General features: G+C 32.2%; 1 protein-coding gene across 2 annotated transcripts in view; it reads right to left on the bottom strand.

The window, feature by feature from the left end:
* Positions 1-2,301: 2,301 nt before the first annotated feature.
* Positions 2,302-26,704, bottom strand: part of LOC111627934 (DNA polymerase subunit gamma-1-like) — a 117,193-nt gene continuing 92,790 nt past the window's right edge. Inside the window, exons 22-24 of one of the 2 annotated variants that reach the window (XM_023371625.1) lie at positions 15,240-15,491; positions 6,635-6,752; positions 2,302-2,439 (exon numbers count right to left, since the gene is read on the bottom strand). In XM_023371625.1, coding sequence (XP_023227393.1) covers positions 2,381-2,439; positions 6,635-6,752; positions 15,240-15,491 — 429 coding nt within the window. In that variant the 3' untranslated portion in view covers positions 2,302-2,380. The remainder of the gene's footprint in view (positions 2,440-6,634; positions 6,753-15,239; positions 15,492-26,704) is intronic. The other variant, XR_002757085.1, reaches the window with a different exon arrangement.

Below are 26,704 nucleotides of genomic sequence, written 5' to 3' on the forward strand. Positions count from 1 at the left end.
CTGTTCACCTCTTATATTTATTTCATGGTATACAATTATGCAAATGTTTGTTTTCTTTGATAGTAGTATTTTTACCAACCAGATATGATCAATTGTTATCTTTTGACATGGGCAAAAAGGGGGACCTTTCACCACGTAAAAAAGCTGAAGTCAAAGCCCTCATTAATACAAAAATGTATTCCAACCGTGAAATTTCATGAAGTTTGAAGGTGTCTGAAGCTAGCGTACTACTTATAAAAAAACAAGTTGAATCAGATCAAGATCCGAGTCCAAAAAGAAAAAATAAATGCGGCAGAAAGCCAATTTTCACTCCAAGGTCAGAAAGATGTCTTAAGAAAATTTGCTTAGAAAACAGATTTGCTACCACTAAATCAATAAAATCTCAATTGGAAGATGCAAACGTGAATGCTTCTGAGCGCATGTTCACAGAAAATTGAAAGATCTGGATTTTAAGGCTTACCGACCAACAAGAAAACCCAAGTTAACAGTTGCAATGAAAGCAAAGCATTTGGAGTGGGCCAAACAGTGGCATGATAAGGATGTGGACTTCTAGATATCAGTAATTTAACATTATACAGATTATTTACAATAAAATAGACAAATTAACAGTAGGTACTTGATTCATAAGTTTTTTTTTTTTTTTTTGTTTTCTCAGGTCTGAATTACTGATGAAAGCACATTTGAAATTTTAGCCAACAAAGCTCATTTTGTCCATCGTCGTAGAGGCGAAAAATTTTATTCTGACTGCGTCATTCAGACTGTTAAGCACCCCATGAAAGCAACGATTTGGTCCGTCATTAGTGGCAAGGGCACTGGCCACCTGTATGTAGTAAAAGGCACCATGAGGCAAGACCAATATAAAGAAGTCTTGCAAAATCAGTTGCTGCCACAGGTTTTTATGCAAGATGGAGCTCCCTGCCACACAGCCAGGTCTGTGAAAACATATCTACAAGAGCAAAATATCTCTCTGTTGGATTGGCCAGGTAATAGTCCCGACATGAACCCCATAGAAAATGTGTGGGAGCTCATGAAGAGGGAAGTGGCCAAAAAGGTCATCACAACCAAAATGCAGCTTTTGGAAAAATCATCCATGTGTGGAATCATCATCCACAAATGCAGGAGACAGTCCAGTCTTGCATCCACAGCATGCTGTGCCGGATTGAGGCTCTCATAGTTGCAAAAGGTGGTTCAACAAAATACTAAAATTTAAATGGCAATTTTGTATTTTTTTACTATGTTAATAAAAACAAAAATTTTCAATAAATATAACATTTTATTTGTGTTAGCACCTATGTAATAAAGTAAACTGTACATTACAGGTTAAATTCATTGGTAATAAATATTCAAAGACCAAATTGTACTAGCTGATAATTAAGATTTGCATAAAAACTATAGTACGTCTAATAATTTGGCCAGGGACTGTATATATGAACTTCCAATGCAAACTGGAAGTCATGTTATTTCAATTCAAACATTTTCTCCCAAAAGGTGTTAGATGACCAGCACAACTCTATTGTTAAAGGAAAAGTATGATGTACAGGGGCCAACTACTAATTTGAGGTGGAGAGAATATATTTTAAATTAAATTAATTAAAAATTGCAGCCCAGCATTGTGACAATGTCACATTAAATAATTGCCTGTTTTTATTGAGTTGTATTTTTATATCAGTTAATTTGTGGTGTTATATCCTGTGTCACCATAAGTTACTTTATTTTTCTAAAATTAAATAAATAAATAAATAAATAAATTTTGATTCAATAATATCACCTACATAACATCATTCATTTGTAAATCACCCATATATTGTCTATTTTTTCTTATGCTTTAATATTTTATTTAGAAAAATTTTTATTGATGCAAATCATAAAACCAAAATGAAAATTCTCAATCAAAAATTTAAATGATCATGTATTTATCCTTTCCATTTTTCTAAAAATATTTTTTGACAGATGGATACTTAGTAAATTTATTAATTAGTCATGAAAATACATAAAACTAGGCACAATGATGTAATTTAAAAAATTATTAATTGATAATAATTAATGTTACCAAGCAATGGCATTTCTTAAAAATTTGTCAAATAGTTAATAATAGAAATTAGACTTTTCAATGAGGCTTTTAGTTCTATGTGTGATATATAATTAATCTTGACAATAACACTTGAAAATTCATTTGTTAAGAAAGAAAACAAAAGTTTTGGTTAATAAGTAAAAAATAAAATAAAATTTTTAACATGTTTGACAATTAAAACAAATTTTTTAATTCTTAAAAATATTGACAAATTAGATATTTTTCTGAAATATAAATAATTTTAATAAAACCTTTGTACATGAATATGTTATATTCTCTTTATCAAAATACAAAAGCATCTTTCTTGAATTAATTCTTCAAAGAGCCATTTGTTTTCTTGATAATATTATAAATATCTAAAGATTCACCTAGAATAAAAAATTGCAAAAAATTATTATTATTTTTTAATTTCTCTGATAAGTAATTTCAAAATATTCTCTATCTCTAAAATAAACAATTATTAATAAACAATATTCAATACAGAATAAAAAGTAATTATATTATTTGTTACACTTAAATTTATTTCTTCAGTTCAAGTTTTAAATTATATAATCAGAAATTAAACACATTGTTTATTTGTTTTTTCCACAAGTGAACAACCTTTTATTACATTAACTATTCTATACAAAATGAATTGAAAAATATATTTTTTTAATAGTTGCTAACTACTGATATTAATAGAATATTTTTGGGCATAATTTATTATTTAAAAATTTTACATAATAAATTACTTGCAGCTAACTTGTAAAAATAGTTTATACTTAATTAAAACAATATTGCTGCTAATGTACAGTATTTTCCATAAACAATAAACAAAACTTGTAGAATACTGTGGTACCTCAGGTTACGAACGCCCCAGCATATGAAATTTTCAGGATACGACATGAAATTCAAACATATTTTTGCTCCACGATACAAACAAAAACTCACCATACGACGTTACATTAGTTCGCATTTTTCATTTGTTTTTCTTACTACAGTTATTTTTTTTAATGTATTACTTGGCTTTAATTTGAGTATGTTTTTCGCGTTGGAACGAATTATTTGGTTTTACATGTAATCGTATGGGAAAAGATGATCCACCTTACGACATTTTCATGATACGATCTCAGTTTCGGAACGGATTAATTTCGTATTCTGAGGTACCACTGTACTAATAATCAATCCACTGTAATTTTGTACAGATAACCCAGGATGGTATATACCCTGAAGAACATTGCTAGAACAAAAATAAAACCGCTACACAAGCTACTTTGCTATATATCTTGCATCTCTACAGCAACCACTGAAAGCATAATACTTACTGATATGCAGTTTACAAGGTACTATCTCAAATATCAAAACATTGTTTTTCTATTTCATATCTTTATAGAAGTAATTATAAAATAGGCAAAATGAAAAAACAGAATATCGTGATGAAATGAAACCTCCCAAAGTTTATTGAAGATACAAATGCCTATTGCTTTAATTGTTTTATTTAGAGATGGATGATTCTTTTTGTCCAATTCAAATATTAACCAGATTTTGAATATTTGAATAACTTAAATACTTAGTGAACTTAGTGAAGGGAGAGGGGCAGAACCGATCTTGCAATCGGGTGTCCCTCCAAACAAAATAAAATTAGACAAGAGGTGCCCAGCTACTCCAGCACAGTCTCAATTGGTGAGACACCTGTCTTAACCAGACAGCCCTGGCTACATGTTGCACAACAAAACATCTGTAGACACAGCACAGTCACACCCACACAACATGCACTAAGTAATCCACAGGAGCACGATGTATCAATGGCTCTCAATGTCGTCTTCCACAGTTGTAATCCTACTTTGGTGAGGAGGACAACATGGCCACCACCAGCGTGGAGAAGACAGGCACAAACATCCAAAGCACCGAACACGGCTAAGCCTAAAGTTAGGGTTAGCAGTGCCAACTCCAACCAACAAGCTAAGCCTAAAAGTAGGCCAAGCAAAACAAGCAACTAGCCAGGCCTAAGCCAACCCTAATCTCCTATACCTAAGTACGGGAGAAACTCTGCTAGGCCTAAAAGTAGGGTTAAACTCTCAGCACGCACCCATCCACTTCTGCGTGTAAGCTCCATATAATCTCAATGTAACTATGTTATCTAAGTTGTAATTAATTGTATTATCTAAGTTGTTGTATTATGTTATCTAAGTATTGCCAATGTCTTACCGACGACCCCTCTCACCTCCTCCACTCGACCTGACAAAAGAATCCTGACTGTTCGGGATAAAAAACCATAGACAAGCCATCCACTGACACGTGGGCAGTTTTCAGAAAACTTGCTGACAAAAAGAGGTACAACTTTGTCCTACCCACAAATATAATTATGTATATACATATATATATTACTTATCTTTTCAGCTGTAAAAATCTCATCTTAATTGAATTCTAAATAGCAAACATATTGGACAGGATACTTTAAATGGAACATAAAAATTATAACAAAACATAAATGTTGATTAATTATTAATTCATCAAAAACAATGTAGACTGTTGTAATGAAAAAGAAAAATGGATGAAGGTGGTTTAGGTGGCGAGAAGTTGAATGTAGAGTTACAAAGGTGATTTGCTAGCCACTTCAAGGGATGGAAATGTATTCAATATTCTTGCATTTATAACATCATTTGTGATCTAAGTGAGTAATAAAAATTGATATAGTGATTTGTCTGTAGTTATCAAGGTGAAATTTTTCAAACATTTTTGCTTTTTTCAATAAATGATTTATTAAAAAATTACTTTAGCAACCACAAAGCTATTAAGATCATAAATGATGTCATATATATGAGCATACTGAATGTCACTTTAAATATCAACACTTTAAAGTGGCTGGCATATCTACCTCATAACATGACCTTTGAATTTTCACCACACAAATGCCATCGTTATAACCATTTTAAGTTTCATTTCATTACTACTGTACTACGGTTCTTACTATTGAACGAATAACTCAGGAAAAGCTTATGGTTTCTTGGTACCTTAAGCTTAATTTGAACAATAGTGAAATTGCAACTGATGTTTTCAACATGAAAATGTGAACATTGGATGTTCAGCGCTGCTTTCCTGTAAGCCTAGAAGTTTGACAATTGCATTTGGAATGTCAGTGAAATCATGCTCAACATTCCAAACACCATTGTCAAACTTTTAATCTTACAGGAAGGCTGCGCTGAACGTCTTACATACATGTTTTTGCATTGAAAACTTCAGCTGCAACCTCACTAATAACAGAAGTTTAATAACATTAATATGTATGACAATAAGTAGTAATTGACAACTTAACCAGATTTGTCTTCTCTAATGGATAAAGAGTATTGTTCAGCATTTTACAACCTGCCCTCTTCTCTTATTCCTATTTGAACCAATTCTTTGTTTTCATTTTAAAATATTTTGTACATAATTAATTGTTTCAGAATATTAAATGCAGGACATTGTGTTTTTGTAAGGTTGGTTATGGACGAGCTAGCATCCACTATTTAGAGGTAAATATAATAGATGTCCTGTTTAAAGAGGATCTGAGGTTTGTAAAAATGTCCATTAACTAGAGGTATATGCTATTTGGGAGTGTTCATTAATGGCGGTTTCACTGTATCTGAAGTTTTGTTTGACTCAAGGAGTAGAAAAACATATTATATAGGCTGTTCACTGGGATCAGCAATCTAGTAAAGAGGGATTTGAAATTATAGGTTTTACTGTATTTGTCATTAAATGGTAATTAATTAAAATATGTAATTGTTATCCAAATCAAATCCTCTGTTTTAGCATGAAAATAATAGAAATATGTATACAATAGAACACTCATGATTCAATATTTGTAGGTGCAAACATTGCTCCTGACAAGAGATTAAGCGATATGTAATTACAGTAGAGTCCCGTACAATGCACAAATAAAGCAAGCAACACCCTCAAATTTTGTTGATCAGAGGTATACTTTTTTTTTCAACTTATCAAGGTTAAAACTGTCATAACTCATATGAAAATGCAGGTTTTGATAACGCAATTTCCTATAAAGCATAACAAATCTCTGCATTGTATGGGACTCTACTATTTTGAATCACCCATTTAAGAATTGTTTAATTTCTTGACAAGAGTGATGTCTATATCAACAAATATTAAATTGTGAATGTTGTTTTTATACTATGTACACATTACAACAGAGGAATTAATTCAGGTAATAATTACTTATGTTTGTAAATGTATGTTATTTTAATTAACTGCCATTTAAAGATAAATAGTTCCAATTATTACCCTTATCTCATTTCAAACATATCAGCTATTCAAAATAATTTTTGTCTCTGTCATCAAACCTTACATTATTAATTGTTCTTTATAGTATTATTAGACATTTGACATTTAATTGTTGTACTGTACCATTAGTAAATGTGACCAATTGTTTAGACTTGAAAATAATTTTAATGCACTAGTTTTGACTAATAATCACGAGTCAGACAGATTGTATTTAGATTGTAAATAAAATTTTAAAGTTATATTTTTCAATAAAATAAAATTTTAATTGTGAAATAAAACTATAAGTTTAAAGCATATTCATACCTGGTGGTATTCCATATCCTCTTTCTAATCCATGAGGATTTGATGGTGTTTTGCAATCCATATCCACTTCTTTTCTAATAACTGTATCAATGTCCACAGAACTGAAGAAGGCAATTGACTAATAAAATTTAAATCATTATTCAAAATATAACATTTTTGTTTTTACTTTTAACCAAAAATATATTTATTTGGATATTGATTACTTGATATTGATTTTGGATATTTATTTGGATATAGTAAGGATACTGATTATCATTATCAACATTAGTGAAATATTATTTTAGGAATTTAAAAAAACTTATATGCAGATTTAAATCATGCATAATTCTATATTAGTTTAAATTAATCAAGTTTTTGTAATAAATGCATTTTAACAATAGAATCTTCACACCCAATTGAATTTACAATTTACTGCTAGTATAAAAATGCATAATTTAAAGTTGAGCTGTAATAATTTTCTTTTTTAAATATTGTTATAATAGTAATAGTTCTTTTGTGTACTTTATTTAAAATAGTTCATTTTTTAATTTTAATAGTCCTATGATTCACTTATGTAATAGATACTTTGTAAAAATATGATTCAAATGTTTCTAACTGTTGAAAAATTGGAAAAAGCTTTAAGCACTAGATTGAATATCATTCAGAGGAAACTCCTCCTTTCTGTGGTTCTACTATCCACGAATATGCAAAGCATCTTTTCAATCATTTTAGTACAAGCATTAGTCAAGATCAATTATGTTTAAACTCATTTGATACTTTTAAAGAATAATTTCAAAAATTTGTTTTTAAAAATGCTCTTTATAATTTAAAAACTGTAAATAAGAAGTTTTAAACTTCGTATTTACAGTTTTTCACAATACATTAGTCAAAATAACTGCACATTTTTACTTTCCTGGTTGTTATATATAAGAGAAGGAAAGTATAGCTATCAGTCAAAAAATGATCTCTCCAAAATTTTTACATTTTAGAAAATTACAAGAAAATTCTGGATGGTTATATCAAAAATTAAATGTCTGGAAGTGAAGAATTACTTGTTGTCTGGGTAGCGTAACTGGTAATGCATCCACATAGTAAGTGGAAGTTGTGAGTTTGAGCCCCTCTCTCCAGATAGATTCTTTTCTTACATAATATTCCAAATTATTTAACAAATATTAATTTATTATAATTATTAAATTAAATAAGGGATGGTGCCTAATGCTTACCTCTAATACCAAATTACTTAAAATTTAATTATTAATAGTAGCAGAAAAAAGCCTGAAACATTATAGAAATCATTTTGCTCTGAGTATACAAAAAATATATAAATATATAAGAATTGCAGAAAACTTTCTTATGACTGTATGATACTGTTTTTGCTACTTTATCTGAAATAAAAATTCTCTAATTAATTAACACATAAAATATGTATTCTGGGAATATATAAATCCTGTAAGTCAGATCAAAGTAGGTCAAATAAAATTGAACATACATTCAAATTTTGAAAAAAAAAAAAAACAGTTGGAATAATTCAATGTTATAGTTAACAAAAATTTGCAATAAATAATGAAAGCATTATTTGACAAATAAAGAAAAGTATTATATTCATTTAAAATGAATATAGAAAACATGAAAAACAAGAAATGATCAAAATGACCATACTGTGAACCATTTGGACCATTTGAACCATTTGAACCATTGACCCCCTTTATCTCCCTACCCCTCAACCTTTAACCATCAAAATTTAATAGCATCAATACCACTGATACACAAACCTCCCTGCAAACTTTCAGAAAATTTCAGAAAATTTTGAGGATAGGGACAGGTTTTGTAAAAAATTGTAAATGCTAATAATGAGTAAAATCATCATTTGGTCAGACCCTACTACAGATATAACATGACCCCCTTTATCTCCCTACCCCTCAACCTTTAACCATCAAAATTTAATAGCATCAATACCACTGATACACAAACCTCCCTGCAAACTTTCAGAAAATTTCAACAAAAACCATGGGAGTTATTAAGTTTCAAAGAGGGTGAACAAAATTGTGCTCCCCACACACAAATACATCCATATATACAGAAAAACCCCCCAAATTTTTTGCCTTTCTTGACATTTCAAGGTACAAGTCCAAAAATGTAAAAACTTAGGGATAAATTTTTGACCAATTGCATACTTTCTCTCTGTTATATATAACAGCTAGGAAAGTAAAAGTTATAATGTATATGTTATGGACTAAGTGATTAATACGAGTGTTATGAACAATGACAAACAAAATCAGGCATTGTAATAAATTCCAGGTGTTTAACATAATTTATTAAATTGACTGGTTATTATGAATACTGATATCACCTAGTCGGGCAAAGTGATGATAATACGTTGAGGAGTGATCATCCAACATACACTAGCCAATCAGCATTTGCATTTGAGTTGCGCATGTGTATTTCGTTTAGTATCAGATTTTAAATTTATGTGACCAGTAGTTAATCTTGTGTGACATTTTAATTTTACTTTTGTCTCTTAAAATAGTGTTTTCTTCTTTGAAAAAAGTAATGATCATGGAGCAATCATTAAGTGATATGAATAATCATTTCAACAACCGATTAAACAAGTTAATATCAGAAAAAGGTTAGAACAGTCAAATTTTTACAAAATCAGCATATTTGTCAATGTTACAAAAAGTGAAAGAGTCAAAAAAAAAAAAAAAAAGTTACTTTTAAGTTACCAGGAGAATATCAGTGTTTACGTAGATTTGATGATGTATCTATTATAAAAGAGAATAATTTTATTAAGTATTATGTTCACTCTGAAGAAATATTTCAGATATTGAATGATGCCCATATTGCTATTGGCCATGGCGATATAAACCATATGGAAAAAGAATTAAGTATGAAATATAAAAATATTACAAAGGAGATGATCATAATTTATTTGAACTTGTGTGAAATCCGTCAGAAAAAGCAGAATATTCCTAAGAAAGGCTTGGTAGTTAAACCAATTTTATGTAATGAAATGAACTCAGGTCAATCTTATTGACATGTAGTCACAAGCCAAAAAGCAATATAAATTTATAATCGTGTATCAAGACCATCTAACTAAATTCGATAAATTACGACCATTAAAAACCAAAAAGGCTGAAGATGTAGCATATGTTCTTTTAGACATTTTTACAATTTTCGGTGCACTGAGTATTCTATAAAGCGATAACAGCAGAGAATTTGCCAATAACATCATCAAAGAAATGTGTAGTATGTGGCACGAGTTAAAAATGGTGCATGGAAAGCCCAGACACTCACAAAGTCAGGGTTCAGAAGAAAGATGTAATCAAGACAGAAAATATGCTTAGTCCTTAAGTGAAGACTAACAAATGATTGGAAGGATTATGTTTTGTACAACTGATGAAAAATCGAGGACATCATACTGGTATAAACTGTGGTCCCTATGAGGCCATGTAGGAACAGAACTGCAGCATAAACCGAGGGCTACCTGTACTAATAAAAAATGATTAAAATGTAATTTAATACTGACATATTACTGATAAGACTTACTTTGGATTTATGATTGTTTATTTTATGAAAAAAATATCTAAATTTTTTCATAAAGCAAACCATCTAAAATTTTTGTAATATTTATTAGTTATATTAATTACTTTAATAAATAACATTGTTATGTATAACAAGCAAAGTTAATATATGTTAATATATGGCTTTACTTTACTTACAGGAAACTTCTGGAATTTCATTTTTGGTATAAATTACATAAAAAATTAAATGTTTTTTACTTTATTCGAGCAATTAACAATTTCATGACATTTGGAATTACATAATTTTTTTTTGTAGCATTTGCATCTATTAGATTTACAACCAATTTTGCAGCAGCAACAACTATAGCCTTGGCGTCCAGAAATTCAGAAATTGATGACATTCTTGCACATTCTCTAAGTGAAATTTCTGCACCTGGTATATCTCCAATAGATTTCACTGACTTCTGATTGGTGGATGGTACCATTTTATGGCCGTATTCATGTCGAAAGTTGAACACTGCTCAACTCACTTTTATGCTGGTTTTATGACCTGCTCAGGTGTAAAATATCATGGTGACATGATTAAAAACTTTCATGGCGAGGGTTTTTACACCTGTTTTTATGCTAGTGGAGTCTTGGCCTAACAGAGTGAATTTGCTGAAATGGACCATCCATTATTATAATTCATTATTATAAATTATAAAACTTTGCTGGCACAAATCCTCTGGAAATCCTGCTAGCAAAGTTTTTACAGTGACGGTGCTGCCCCAAGTTTTGAAAGTAAATACTTCTTCGCATGTGAATTGGTGAAAACAGAAGACGGTTGTATACATGATATATTGATATAAAGACAATGATTATATATAAATAACAACTCAAAGCCTGAATAGTATATAATAAATTACCAAATGATCGCCTAAATATCGGGCTGTAATTAATTGATTGGAATAAATTACTTTATTTCAATCATTTAATTATAGCCCGATATTTAGGCGATCATTTGGTAATTTATTAGACAATGATTATATTCTATGAGTTTTTTCTGTACCATAATTACAAATGTAGTAAAAATAATATCTTTACTTTCATATATTAACTTTTATTATTGTATAATTAAGATAATATACAGCACTTATAAGCTTAGCTTTCTTTATTATATACTCCTCTAAATTGAAGGATTTTCCTTTGGCTGTCCATATCACGTGTTTTAGGCATCCATTATTATAACTTATAAAAATTTTATGGAAAGGTGAAATTGAAATGCAAATGTTGTAGAATAAAGATATGTAGATGTTGAATTTTATCACCTTCCTTTCTCCACTTATTAAATATTTGTTAAAAATTTTTTATACAAATAAATATTAACGTAAGTTAAAAATTAAAAATACTAACCATAAAAGTATTTGGGTAAATGCCAGGGCTCCTTTCAGAGTTCAGAGTAGGGTACCCCCTATGAGCATCTCTGCCCCCATAAAATGACTTGGCTTTTAATTTTGCCGAAGTCAGGAGTTGGAGTTGGCCTACTAAAATTATCAGGAGTCAGAGTCGAGTATTTTTTTACCGACTCTGCAGCTCTGAACAAAACACTCAAACCAAAACAATGGTTCTGCAGACTGCCTTTTATGTATCCTTAGCTCTGATTTTCTAGAACCGTCACCTTCATAAAGAAAATTCTTGTCTCCTCAAAGTCATCATGATGTAGAGTTGAACAGCTGAATTACTTCTGACACATTGTGTCAACTCCAAAGGATCTGCCACACTACCTGTAGTGCTTATTTCTGACAAAAGCATGAACAGAAACTAAATATAAACTCAATACAAACTAGGGCTTAGTTTGAACCTTCAAAATTCCTTAGAGGCTTAATATTTTTCTTATTTTTGAGCAAAAGAGCATAAATAAGTAAAAATTGTTCAATAAAATGTATGTTAAAAGAAAAATGGCAGCTCCATTTCTTTCCACTTAACAAGGTAACATAATTTCAGAAATGTACATGTTATGTAGATAGTAGAAGATCCATTCATACCAATTTTTTGGCATTTGGAGAGAATGGCATTATTTCAAAGGCACTAAAATGGAGCCAACTATAAATGCACACATATACAAAGCATGTACATAAACAAATAAACACACAAAGCAATACCTAATAGTAGATAAAAATATGCTAAATTTTAATTTACTTAAAATATTTTCTTCACAATAAATTTTATATTTTATTTTAATGTGTACCACTATATTCATTTATTTTATAATATCAATTATTTTAATACATAACAATGTTATTTATTAAAGTAATTAATATAACTAATAAATATTATAAAAATTTTAGATGGTTTACTTTATGAAAAAATTTAGATATTTTTTCATAAAGTAAACAATCATAAATCCAAAGCAAGTCTTATCAGTAAGATGTCAATATTAAATTACATTTTAATCATTTTTTATTAGTACAGGTAGCCCTCGGTTTATGCTGCAGTTCTGTTCCTACAAAAGCTAGCGCAAATCGAATTGACATAAAATGAACCCATATTTACAGTGAGGTGTAGAGGTTAGGTTCTACATAAGTGAAAAATAAGCAAATAATTTTATTTATTAATACAATATAATGCAAAATACATATATTATAAATTTAATTTTAAAAATCTATTTTATAATAAAATAAAGTGAAATGTTTTTATTAAAAAATCTTACGAAAAACAAATGATATTTCAAAGTTTCAGATCTCTTACATTTTTCAGAAAAAAGTATCCATCTTTAATTGTTTAGATTTAATTTCATTACGAATTTCAGAATATGGTCAAATGGATGCAGTGATGCTCCTTTCTACATTTGCACTTCTTTTATCTGACATAATAACCCTCCAGTAAAGTTAAAATTTATAAACAGTTCCACAATTGGCCAATAACACAATGAAAAGTTCCAATTCTTATCTCCTGTACTTGTCCATTGAGAAGACACTTTACGATGACTGATGAACAATTGGCTAGCAGTAATATTTTCTTTGCTATGGTAAAACTCAGTAAGCAAGACGGATCTAAACTTGATTTTCCTGCTTCCACATCAACCTTATATAGTTGTTGACAGCCATCGGCTGACTAATCAGCAGCTATGCTAGACATGGCTCTATACCAAGTCTGCCACATTGCATGATGTTTTCGCCAATGGTCTCTTCCTTGAGACACCTGTCGCCAATTCAAATCTAACCAATTGTGTTCCTCAATGAACTCTCCTCGGCAGTGTTTGTTACCAGTTCAAATTGACCAATCATGTTCATTACACGATATCACCACGACATCACCTTTATTCTTGTATACATGGGTATGTAAACATTTACTATTTTAATATTATTAAACAGAAAAAATAAATATAGTCAATAAAAATCTTTGTTTTAATGAATGTACAATGTTGCGGCTCAGTAAATATGTCAACACTGAAATGAAAATCAGTCTAACATAGGGAAAATTGGGGAATTACACAGTGAAACGGTGAATTGCACAGCACCGTTATTGTGAATTGGTGTAAACTGAAGGCTACATGTATATAAATACAGTTTTCATTAGTTTTAAATTTTTTAGCAATTCAAAATAAAAAAGCTTATAAAAATGCTCAAAAGTTTAAGAAGTCTTGTAGATTTATTCAGATTTAAACATTTCTCAAGACATTATATATTTCATCATCAGATCTACAAAAAAAAAAAACTGATGTAGAACAGCGTAACATTTAAAAATAGAACATATATTTTGTTAACCTAGTACTGGTGCAGTCATTGGTTAGTTTGATGAAAACTTCTGTCAAATTAAATTGAGAAATGTTTATATTTTATTTATATTATAATGTTTATATTTATTTTAACCAGAAAAGTGTCCAAACAAAAATTTTTTACATGAGTTATCTGTTGTACTGGTACATTCTATTTGCTCATATTTTTACACTCTTACTACTTCTAATAATAAGTTTATCAATTTTCCCCATTGAATTAATTAACAAATTATGTGTTTTTGCCAAAATTGTAATGCTTCAAAGGTTTCTTGCCTCTTAGCATCCAATTTTTGACAATTTTCAACTCTTGCAAAAATCTCAAGTGACAAACTGTGTAATATAATTTGCCTTAAAGTAAAAAAACCCTCATCAGTTTATTTATGTCAATAGTAATGATTATGTGAGGTTAAAATAATCATTATTTAATTTGGACATTTTTAAGAAAAGTAAAAAAACAAAAGAGCAATATAAAAAGCAATTCAGAAAATTATCTCAAAATTATAACATTCCAATACACTAACAACAGATTAAGAAAAATTGTTCTATTTTATATATAATGGATTGGAACAAAACTGATTATATAATGCTTTACCATTACATAACCATTATATCAGTTTTGTTAACTTTTATTCTGCAGATCTGACAATAAGATGTACAGTGCAGTACATCTCAAGAAAAATCTAATCTAATAAGCCTACAAGACTCCTTAAGTTAGCATTTTTTGGTTGTTACAGTTTCTGTAAAGAAATGGAGATGAGTCAAAGTCCTTCTGCATATCTTAAATTAAATTTACATAGTTTAATCTAATATAAAATCATTCTAATCAGTATATAAGTTTCATATAATTTCTTTTATCACTTAACTGATATCAAATATATATGGTTGAGCAAAAATCATCTGACAGTTATATTAGTTAGGTTATATAAGATGAATGCATCACAAAGGGAAACAATTTATAATTAAAATAGAAAGTTAAGATTATAATGTTAATGTTCAATAAACTTTTATTCACGAAATTGACATAATTTTCAAAATTTTCAAGATTATTTATTGATGAATAAAGTTAGTTAATTTAACTGTCAGGGTAGTTTTGTCCAATTCTTTGATATATTTGAAAAATTAATTATTAATAAATATAGATTAAACTATTTTAAAAAACAAACGAAAATAACATTGTAAAAACAGTAAAATTATTTCACAAAACAGATAAGTTTATATGATGCTTAAGAAAAAACTGTTTGAAAGTATGTTATTTTATTATTAATTAAAAAATTATTTTTTAATTGATCATTTTCATTACTATTTCTGTGAATTACTTATTAACTTATTATAGAAAATTATAGATTACCTGAGGTAAATCATTCATTCCAACTTTATGTGCAAACATTGCTCTAGTAAGTAAATTTGTTATCTGCAATGCAAGAGCTGCCCGATAGCGATCTTCACTTTGAATAAGATAGCGTACTTCATCATGAATACTTATAGAAAATCTTCCATTTATTCCATACTCTTCTATTAACCATTTCATGCACACAAGCATTAAGTGAAGATAATCAACTGCAGAACTTTGCACAACCCAATTTATACGACTTGTCATGAACTACAAAAATTGAAATTCATTAACATTATTAATATAACTATTTTTAAAACAATAATTATATCTTATAATAAATGAATTCAATTCATATCTAGAATTATCTTAAAATTATTATCGTAGTATTAAAAAATTTTTTAGCATACAGTTTCTTATTAATACACATCATGTTTCTAGCAAACTTTAATATTCATCAAATCAAAAACAATTAGAAATACACATTTCATTTTAAAAAAATATAGATTTATAATATAAAATGATTTTATTATTAAAAACACATACACAGAAACAAAATATAACTAAGTCCAAATTCTGTAATTAAACATACTTATAAATTGCCAAATTATTTTTGGGGTAGTCATGCACATGGGAAGTTTAACACATTAACTGTCACCTGTAATATGATATTTTGCATAATGACACGCCAAATGAGAAAATTTGATATCTAATATTTTATTATAATGTAAATAAAAGGGTCGTTATATAACAATCAGCAGAGCAAAGATAAGAAAAATATATGAACGGCCACCTGCAGTTGTATGGCCTTGAACGGGAGACTATTTCCCCCAGGCTATTTACTTTACAACCCGCTGTAATTAGACCTGGGGCTGTATTCTGGTCACCATCTCTGGTCTCTCGTCTCTCACAATCCGGTTGCTGATTAGCTAATCATTTGGATTAGCCAATCAGCAACTGGCTTGTGAGAGACGAGAGACCAGAGATGGTGACCAGAATATGGCCCTTTTCCCCTACTTAAAACTTTTCACATCTGTGTGTTAAAAGTATTTAAGTATTTTACAATTTGTTTGGACCGTACATGTTGTTTTTTTTCTGTAAATATATATTATTTTGCACTTATATACTTTATATGCGATAAAAAAAAATAATTAAACTAGTTTTCGATATTTTAAACTATTTACTAATAAAAAAAAACACTATCAGATATAAAATAGATTTTTATTAAAAAAAATTATGATCTCTGGCTATTGAACCACTTCATGAGGCCATACAACGCGCCAGTGGTCATAGATAAGGGACGCTCAGGCCATCCGACCGCCGGCGTTAAAACCAACTGCATAGATGTCCACGAGAGGCCACCACTAGCATGCAGAACAATATCTTACGAAGTCAGGATAATTTAACCTTGAGTGAAACTTCATTGTTTATGCGACAGCGGGCGGTCGAACGGCACTGTACGGCCAATGCCAGTACAACTGCCGGCACAGCGGATGGCAGTTAACATGTTAAGGTTTAACTTTCTATTTGAGAAGAATTAAAAATTTAAGTAAAAAAAATAATACTTCTCAAAAGTGAAATTGAAACACCAAAAAGGAATGCACATATCCACATGCACTTTGCAGGACCAGCAGAGGTAAGAGACATATGCAAATGATTAAAAGAACAAATACAGATATGCAACAGATATCTGTTTATTCAGTAAGAAATATGATCCCTCAGGAACAGCTGTATGATGAGGCATATTATCAATGAAGAGATTAATGGTTGCTTGAAATATCCCTTGCCAAGTTGCATCCACTGTAGTTTATATGTCATCTACGGTATGTGGCAGTGGTCCCTGGTGCACCTCACACTGGAAGTCCCACAAGTGTTTGATGGGCGAGAGATCTGGCGAGGCTGCTGGCCAGGGAAGGATGTGAATTCTGTTCAGGCTTGTGAGAGTTTGCTGTGAGATATGCGGTCGAGCATTGTCTTCCTGGAACAATGTTGGATGTAGCCTGCACAAGCAGCAGAACCACAGACTTCACAATTTGTGTGATGTATTGGTCAACTGTCAGAATACCAGAAATGCGCACCAGAGCTATCCACTGATTGAACATCATGCCTCTCCAAACCATGATGCCCAGTGTGGGACTGGTGTTACACTTGGCAAAAAGGGCTGGCATGTAGATACTGCCACACCCATCCACGACTCATTCCTCCACAAACAGAAATAGGATTCATCCATAAACAATACCCAATACCATTCAGTGGTCCAGTTGTGATGATGACAACACCATGCCAGGCATATGCAGCCTTACGTTGAGCAGTTAATGGCACCCCTGTTGCTGGTTGCCATGCTTGCAGCCCAACTTCATGCAATCTGTTGTGAACAGTTTGGTGGACACAAATGCACCCATTGATGTTAACAGGTGGCTTTGATATCATGTGCTATGGCAAACAGGTCCCAATGGACCATTCAGTGAGTCTGCCAGTCTGTGCATTCTATCATGTACTGGCACAATCAATGCCTTCTTTGGTATTTTGCAAAGTTCCTGCATCCATCATGTCACATATTGCTGGATGGTGCTCACATTGTGCCCAACACACATGGCAATTGCATGCATCAACAAACCAAAGCCATGCAGCTCCAGAATACAGTCTCATTCATCAGCTATTTTACCCCTTGCCGTCTGGACCCGAGATAACTTGGGCAAGTTCCATAGCGTACAGAAAACTCGGTCCTTTTGGCCCCCCAAAAATGTTTTTGGGTTTTTGGAATGTTTTTTAAGTTTTCCAAAGTTCTCCAAATTTTTTCAAAAATTTTTTCCCGCGCGAAAAATTTTATCGTGATTTTAATTTACCTTTAATGATGCATGATTAACGCTTAATTGTTTTTTAATGCAATTTTTTTAATCAAATTTAATTAATTGTTCTAAAGTTGTAGTGCACGGATTTTACTTTGGTAAAGTTATTTAAAGCTAGTTCTGATGTCAAAAACGACCTCCAATAGTTTTTAATTTTTTTAATTAATATATTTTATAATAAATACATTTAATTAAATCGGGGGGTCGGAAATTGCAATAAAAATTTTAATTTTTTTAAAATATTTAAAAATATACCTCCAGCTAGTATTCACCCTACTTTAAACCCTTGTCCTCGCAAGACATCTGAGAATGTCCCGGGAAATCCAACACCAGATGTTCTCAAGGTCATCCAGCTGTGTAAACAATGATGCATCAGTGTCAAATTTTGCAGAAAGGCAAGACAATGGAAAATAAAGTTTGAAGCTTTTTCTTCAAAATTAACACATTTCTTTCCTTTTTTTCAGTTTTAAGTATTTTTTATGTTTAATTAAAAATTCCTAGAAAAAATTTGGACAAGTGGTTAACCGGTGATATTCAGCTTGCTGTCATCTCTAAGGCATTTTCTACACTTATTTGGAAGTTCAGCTGCTGCAAACCATCTCTGATAGCATTTACAGCCCAAGCCGACTGGTACCACATATCCTAATATCCTGTTTGCACCGAGCATTTCAATCTAGATTGGCCACATGTAAATTGCAAGACCAGTAGAAGTAACAAAGATATGCAAATTTAATAATTTGCATATGCATTATACTACATTCACACACAATCCACGACTTACTTCGATCTCGATTTACCTACAATCTGGATTGTGACTGTCGCCAGTCGAACATCATGCTGTTCGCACAGGCAGTCCACTTGAGAAGAACCTGGCTATTACACGCAATGATAAAACTGACATAACTACGTGGTTAGCCACAAACATCAACAAGCAAAATGGAAGTTTTGGTTAGAAATAAATACTTTTTCTTGCCATATATCTAATAATAGACAGATGTAATAGTCTCTCTAGTTAGAGTAGATGGCGCGCGTAGGACTGGAGACAGCTTGAAAATCGTGCTCGTAAACTTTTCGGTTTTTATCGGAAAAAAAAGGAATTATAGTGCGGTTTTTTGTGCATAGTTTGATTGTATTAGTCAGTGTGATCCTGTTAATATCATTTTTATATCGGCGGACCCAATTTTTTTTTTTAAATGACCTTTTTAAGTTTTCAAGGATTCGGGACCGATTTACCGGACTTCTAGACCACATAACCGGAATCTGACAGTGTCTGGTGATAACTTACAACCATGCGAGTATAACTTCAAATTTTGAAGGCTATAGACCCTGCGGTTCTCGTGAAATTGAACTTTAAAGATCAAATTTCGGCGGCCCGCATCGGGCCTCCACACGGTCATCAAGTCAAATCCCCGACGGAACTGGTTACCGGGTTTGTTCGTCCTCATACTGCCAAATTTGGTGAACCTACCTTTAACGGTTTTCAAGATTGGACAGTTTTAAAATTTTAACAAGTTAACAGCAGTCAAGGTTAATGACCTATCATCGTATTCGCTCTATAACGGACTTTTTAACGGACTTTTCAACGATCGTGGTGGAATAAGAATTCGTTGTTGACTTTTTCTACTCTTAGTGGACCTGTTCCTGACAGAGGAAACATCTACTGACCTTCAATATTTGATCACCTTGTCTCGCGATATAATTTAAGAAATAATTTAAGATACATTAAGTTATTTTAAAATAGTTATAAGTAGTTTTATCCTATCTCTTTCTCTCTACACTGTTAAGTGAAGCTTAACAGTGCAGAGCCGATGGTACAATAGCTACCTCTATCCAAAACATACCTTCAGATTTGGGAATTAGGTACACACAGGGATATAACTTTATTCATTTTTCTGGTTGTGTAACATCATGGCAAAAGACAAAGGTTATCCAGTGGAAAACTTTTTAGAAGAATCTTCTGAAATTATAGAAGAGACAAGAAAATATATCGATGGCCGATTATCAACAAAAGCACACAGGAAATATATTCTAGAACAGATGAACAGATTAGTACAATTAGCTAAAATAACACTCGCCGAAATACCTAAAAATGAAGCAATTGAAGAAAAACTAAATTCAATGGTGAATAAAAATGATCTTATGAAATTAATAAAAGAACTTGAACTAGGAACCGTAAAAGCTATAGGAGATATGAGAGAGGAAGTGAATAGTGTAAAGCAAACAGTCAGTAACAAATTAAACCTAACAGAAACAAGTGAAACACTCAAACAGGATATCACAGAGTTAATCAAAGAAAATAATGAAAACTTAACAACTACCATTAAAGGTAGACTGGACAGTTTGGAGGAGAAGTTGAACATGAGGCAATCACCCGCACCGCTCTACAGCTCAATTGTCAAAGCAGGAGTAACTAAAACACATCGAACCATCTTACAACCCAACATTCCACGGGAAATACTACTGGTATATAGTAGGAACAAAGAAGAAAGTAACAGCGATAAAGTTAAATCGTTACTACAGGAAAGGATTAAACCGTCGGAATTGAACATTAGAGTAGAGAGGCTTCGGAAGATCGGAGGAGGAGGTGTGGCGGTCGAAATGAGCGGGCATGGCAATGCAAAAACTTTAGAAACATGTATTGAAGAAAGAATTAAAGAACTCAAAGCACATACCCCTAAAAAGCGGTGGCCCCATGTAGTTCTACATTCGGTTCACAAAGATATTCCAAAAGATGAATTACCAAATGAGATATATACACAAAATCAAATGATCCAAGAACAATATACTCAAGATGAATTTTATAAACAATTCAAAGTAAAGTTTCAACTGGGGAAAAGAACGGCAACATATAAAAATTGGACTGCAGAAGTGTCCCCATCACTAAGGAAAACATTTCTAAACCTAGAGAAAATCAATATAAACTGGTCGCGCTGCAGGATCACGGACTTCTGTCCGGTCCTGCAGTGTTTCAAATGCTGCCTATATGGACATACCGCAAGGGAATGCACGCAGCCTCACGATACATGTAGTCAATGCATGGGAGCCCACCCATATCGTGATTGCCCTAAACGAAAAGATGAACCGAAATGCTGCAACTGCATTGCGGACAAAGCAAAGGATATACTTCATAATGCACGAGACACTAAGTGCCCAATATATCAAAGAATAAAAAATAGCATACAATTAAAAACAGATTATGGAGAGGAACCATAAACAAATACGGATATTACAATGCAACACACAAAGAAGCATCTCGGCTGCTTCTCTTCTTAGTAAACAACTGTACAAATACGACTTAGTGCTTATGCAGGAACCGTATTGCAAGGATAAGACTCCAACATGTTTACCAACTTTCTGCCCAATAATTCAGGGCACTAGTAATTACCCGTGGGCAGTCACTTTAACGCCCAATACTGATTTGCCTGTACTGCATCATACAAAATTAAGCAATGATTGGACTATTGTGATCGAATTATCAATTAATAATGAAAGACTTATCATCATTAATGTCTATTTTCCTGGAGATATGGATGATAACTACCTCATGGAAAACCTTCAGAACATCGTAAACAACTTTCAGAATGTTAATATCATTATTGCGGGTGACCTGAATGCTCACTCCCCTGCCTGGGGGGGAGAACGCCTATGTGACAGGGGAAGAAGGTTTGAAGAGTTCCTCAATGAAAATCACTATCTGATATTAAATAATCCTTTCTCCCCCCCGACTTTCTGCTCGGCAAGGGGAGAGTCGTGGATCGACGTTGCTGTATGCAACTCAGGATATTATACAAAAATCGAAAATTGGAGGGTTATAACAGAAGACTCATTAAGTGATCATGCGCACATTGCTTATGAAATTATCAACAACAGAACTGAACAGATTATATGGGAACCAAGGCCAAAATATATCATACACAAAACAAACTGGTCACAACTAAAAACCTACCTTCAAAACAATCTGCCAAGCGTTTGTGATGACAATCATGAAACAGCAAGAAATAAAATTGAAACCGCTGTTGAAGTGATTAACAGGGCATGTGAGATCTTTGTTCCAAAGAAAACTACAAACAGACGCAGTGTTCCATGGTGGTCAGCTAAACTCAGTGAACTCAGACGCAAAACTAGAAAATTGAGAAGAATATACCAGAGATGTCAAGATATTAATGGTAGAAGACAATACAGAGAAGAATACCTGGCATGCCAAAAAATATATAAAAAGACTATAAGGGAAGAAAAAACACGAAGCTGGCAGGAGTTCTGTTCAAGAGCTTCGATTAACCCCTGGGGATACATAACCAAGATGTGTTGTGGAAAACTGCGCAAGACAAAAATCCTTACTGACACCCAGAATAATACACAAGCACCCTCAATGATAGAAGCAATGATGTCCCAGTTAAACAGCTATTGTCCAGATGATGAACCATCCTTAGATACTGACTGGCAAATACAGATACGTTCTGATTTTAACCAACTTAACAACACTGAAAACACACCAACATTTACTGATGAAGAAATCAACTGGGCATTCACTTCTTTAGGAAGGCGCAAGGCGCCAGGCTTAGATAACATAACAGCCGAACTAGCATTAGAACTATGGAAATTAATCCCTGCCTACTTTAAAAATTTATATAACAACTGCCTTTATTTTTCTACCTTTCCAAAAGCCTGGAAAATAGCAAGAGTAATACCTGTGCCTAAACCAGGATCGACATTAGACAGTAGACCTATATCACTACTACCAATATTAGGGAAAGTCCTCGAAAAACTCTTAGCAGGAAGATTAACTTGGCACATCGAACATAATAGACTCCTAAATATTGCTCAACACGGGTTCAGGCAACAAAAGTCTGCGGAAGATGCCATCGATAAAACGGTTTTCTACATTCAGGAACTCCTGGAGAATAACAAATACGTCCTAGGGGTCAGCCTTGACATCTCAAAGGCATTTGACAGTGCCTGGTGGCCCCTAGTGACACACCAACTAAGAAAATTCAATTGCCCTAAAAACATACTAAGCCTCATTATCGACTATTTCCGTGATCGTAAAGCCTTACTTCAATATGGCATACATACTGTTGAAAAGAAAATAACAAGGGGCTGTCCGCAGGGATCGGTTTGCGGTCCCCTGCTATGGAATGTTATGTTTGACAGCTTTCTTAGCAATGATTTTGGACAAACATACTGTATAGCATATGCCGATGATGTATTTATGCTAGTAGGAGGAAGATCTAGGGCTGAATTAGAGGCAAAAGGAAATGGTTTACTGCAAGAGATATATAATTGGGGTGACAGGCACAAATTAAAATTCAACACCAACAAAACAAAAGCAATTGTTTTCAACAAACCGAGAAAAGCCAATCTTTACGCAAGACCTCCGCATCTGAAGATGAACGGGACAACAATTAAGGTTGAGAAATCGTTAAGATACTTAGGAGTCATATTAGATTTTAGGCTGGCATGGGACAGTCATATCACTCACATTACTGAACGTACTGGCCTGATTTGCCAGATCTTCTCCCAAGTCGCCAAACAGAAATGGGGTCTAACCTCGAAATCATTGTCAATAATTTATGATGGCATATATATACCAACAATAACATATGCTTGTGGTACCTGGGGATGGGCCATTTCCAAGGTCCACCCCAGGAGAAAAATGATCTCGTCCCAAAGACGCATTCTACTATTGATTTCAAAAGCATATAGAACTACAAGCAATGTGTGCTTGCAAGTAATAACTAGAAAACCGCCGATTGACCTTATAATTGACGAAAAGAAAAAATTATTTAGACTTAAAAGAGGAGAAAATATCAAAATTGGAACCAGAGACATAAATTACCATGATGTCGAATGGCCATCATCATTTAGCTGCACTATCTCATCGGAGAATTCCATACTAAGCCAAGATAATACCATAACAGAAGATACCATACTTATATATACAGATGGTTCCAATCATAATAACAAAGTGGGATGCAGCTACGTTATATATAAAAACGGTAATGAAACAAACTACTGTAAATTTCGTTTGCTTAACGAATGTACGATCTTTCAAGCCGAAATGTGGGCTATAAAAATGGCCATTGAATATACTAACAGCAACTTCAATAATAACAAGATAAACATCTATACGGATTCGTTCTCATCGGTTCAAACCATTAAAAACAGAAATCTACACCCAATTGCCGAAAAAATAAGAGAGCTGATATACTTATCGACAAACAAATACAATATTGAATGGGTAAGAGCCCATCAGGGCGAAATCGGCAATGAGAGAGCTGACTTCCTGGCGAAGGAAGCTGCAGCGGAAGACACCCTACCAATAGCATACAATAAAATTAGTAAAAGAATAATTTGCAATATTTTAAGAATAGAAACCATCCATCAATGGCAGGAAAGGTGGAACCAACACAGCGAACATATTACTTATAAATTCATCACAAACTTGAAAGAATTTAATAATAATAAGTGGTATAGCCCTACCCATTACATTTCGCAGTTTCTTACAAACCATGGCAAGTTCGCCACTTATCTAGAAAGATTCAATCATTGCAACTCAAAGATCTGCCCTACTTGCAAAATGGAAGAGGATGGATCGTTACATTATCTTTTCCGTTGCCCAACTTTTGAAAGGGAGCGACTCGAACTTCGAATGGCGACACAGGATCAAGGAATAGCTTGGCCTTGCAAGCCGTCCGAGATTTGGTCCTCTAAGAACACCTATATGGCCTTTGAAAGACTCTGCAAACAAGTCAACTATATAAATAACAGTCAGAACTTCAACTAGTGCATTTATTCTCAACATCTTCTGTTGCCTTTCATTGATTATTTCTACATTATTGTAATTTTCACATTCATCTCTTGACACCATACAATACTATGGTTCTATCCCTGATAAGAAATTAGGCTTTCTTGTAAACTTTATTCTCATGTTAATTTTTATTTTTACTGTCCACCTTAACATTTGTTAAATATCTTTTAATGTTTTAAACAATATTTTGATATTACATGTAAATATTAATTCTGTATTATACTTCCTGATAATGCCATTAGCGGAATCAGGTTATGTACTAAGTTTTGTACCTAAAATATAAAAATAAAAAAATAAAAAAAAAAAGTCTCTCTAGTTGTCTTTTTTATTTCTCAGTTGATAGCCTGACACGTGTTCCGCAGTTATCTTGTATTTTCTTGCATGCGTGGGATTGTGGGATCTCTCTTATGTCTGGATCTAGTTTCAAGAACTCTCTTGAGTCGATCACGACTGAACTTTGTTTCAGTCGAGATTGAAACGGTCGAGAGAGGTCGCATCATGGCATAGTTACCAACCTTGGTCACATGCACATTCCTTCGTGGTGTTGAAATTTCACTTTTGAGGAGTGTAATACAGAAAAAAAAAACAACTCATTAAATTAAAGCTTATTAATAATGTTACAAGATAGAACAAATAATTGCAAAAGAGAGAAAGTTCAAGAAAATATTATAAACAAGCAATTTGAGGAGCTCCAGGAAAGTTCAAATAAACTTTGTTACTGAAAAAAATAAATGAAAGATAATGGAAGTTATAAAAAAAAAATGAGTTTGTAGAATATAGTAGAAATTTCTATAATGTTCCATAGGGATATATAAACCATACTTCTATGCAGAATGAACTACTTCATAGTTAGAAATTGGCAAGTTAACAAATAAAATAGTAACTTAGTAATATTGTAAAGGATTTATTGTTAAATAAAATTTTTGAATGAAGATGTGATTCAATAAAATAGAAAATACCATTGATATAAGCATTTTCATTTTTAGTTCACACACTTGTTTTTCTGTGTTATTAGTAAAAGATATCCAGTAAATGACTGAATTCTTTGTAAAATAAAAAAAAAGGGGGCTGAAAGGAGTTCTTTTTGCCCAAGAAGAAACTCATAATCACTGTAGAAATGGTTAAACTTTGTGAACAGCAAGATTTAACCTTGAGGCTTAAACGAAGATTGTCAAATTATACCTGAAGTGCTTGCTGAAACTTTCTGGGGTCTTTCCAAGTATCAAACTATATCAGATGACTTACTGAAAAAACATATGTAATCCCATCAAAAAAATGCCATGTATACAAGTAATGTAAGCAAAAATGAAATCATTTCTATTTTTATAAAAAATACTAGAAGAAACTATTAATAAAGCTTTCTCACCAATAGTTGATAAAACATCAAGCATTTTTTGTTTAAAGCATTAAAGCATTCTTCCATATTTTTGCATTATATGCTAAAAAAGATACCAAATGATATACTTTTGAGAAGCTTGAACATTTCAACAATAAGCAATGCCACACCTGCTCTTTGCAGCAAACATTTGTTCTATTAAAAATTTTTGCTGGAAAGAGTATGGAAAGTATGAGTTGCTTATAGGTAACAAATGTATGGTTAAAGAAGCTTTCTATCTGACATAAACTTCTTGGAAAAAATCTAGCCACAATTGAAATAAAATTTTTTCAACAGAATGGCAATGATTTATCATATCTATATGATCAAGGATATGGAGCTCAAGTCTACATTCAAGCAGACTGCCATCTAGTTTTTTACATTCATTGTACCTCTTCATAGCCTTAATCTTATATTGCATTCGCACACAATCCACAACTCACTTTGATCT

The sequence above is a fragment of the Centruroides sculpturatus genome, unplaced genomic scaffold (genome assembly GCF_000671375.1).
Source record: "Centruroides sculpturatus isolate CEXI.00-Female unplaced genomic scaffold, Cexi_2.0 scaffold230, whole genome shotgun sequence".
Taxonomy (NCBI): Eukaryota; Metazoa; Arthropoda; class Arachnida; order Scorpiones; family Buthidae; genus Centruroides; species Centruroides sculpturatus.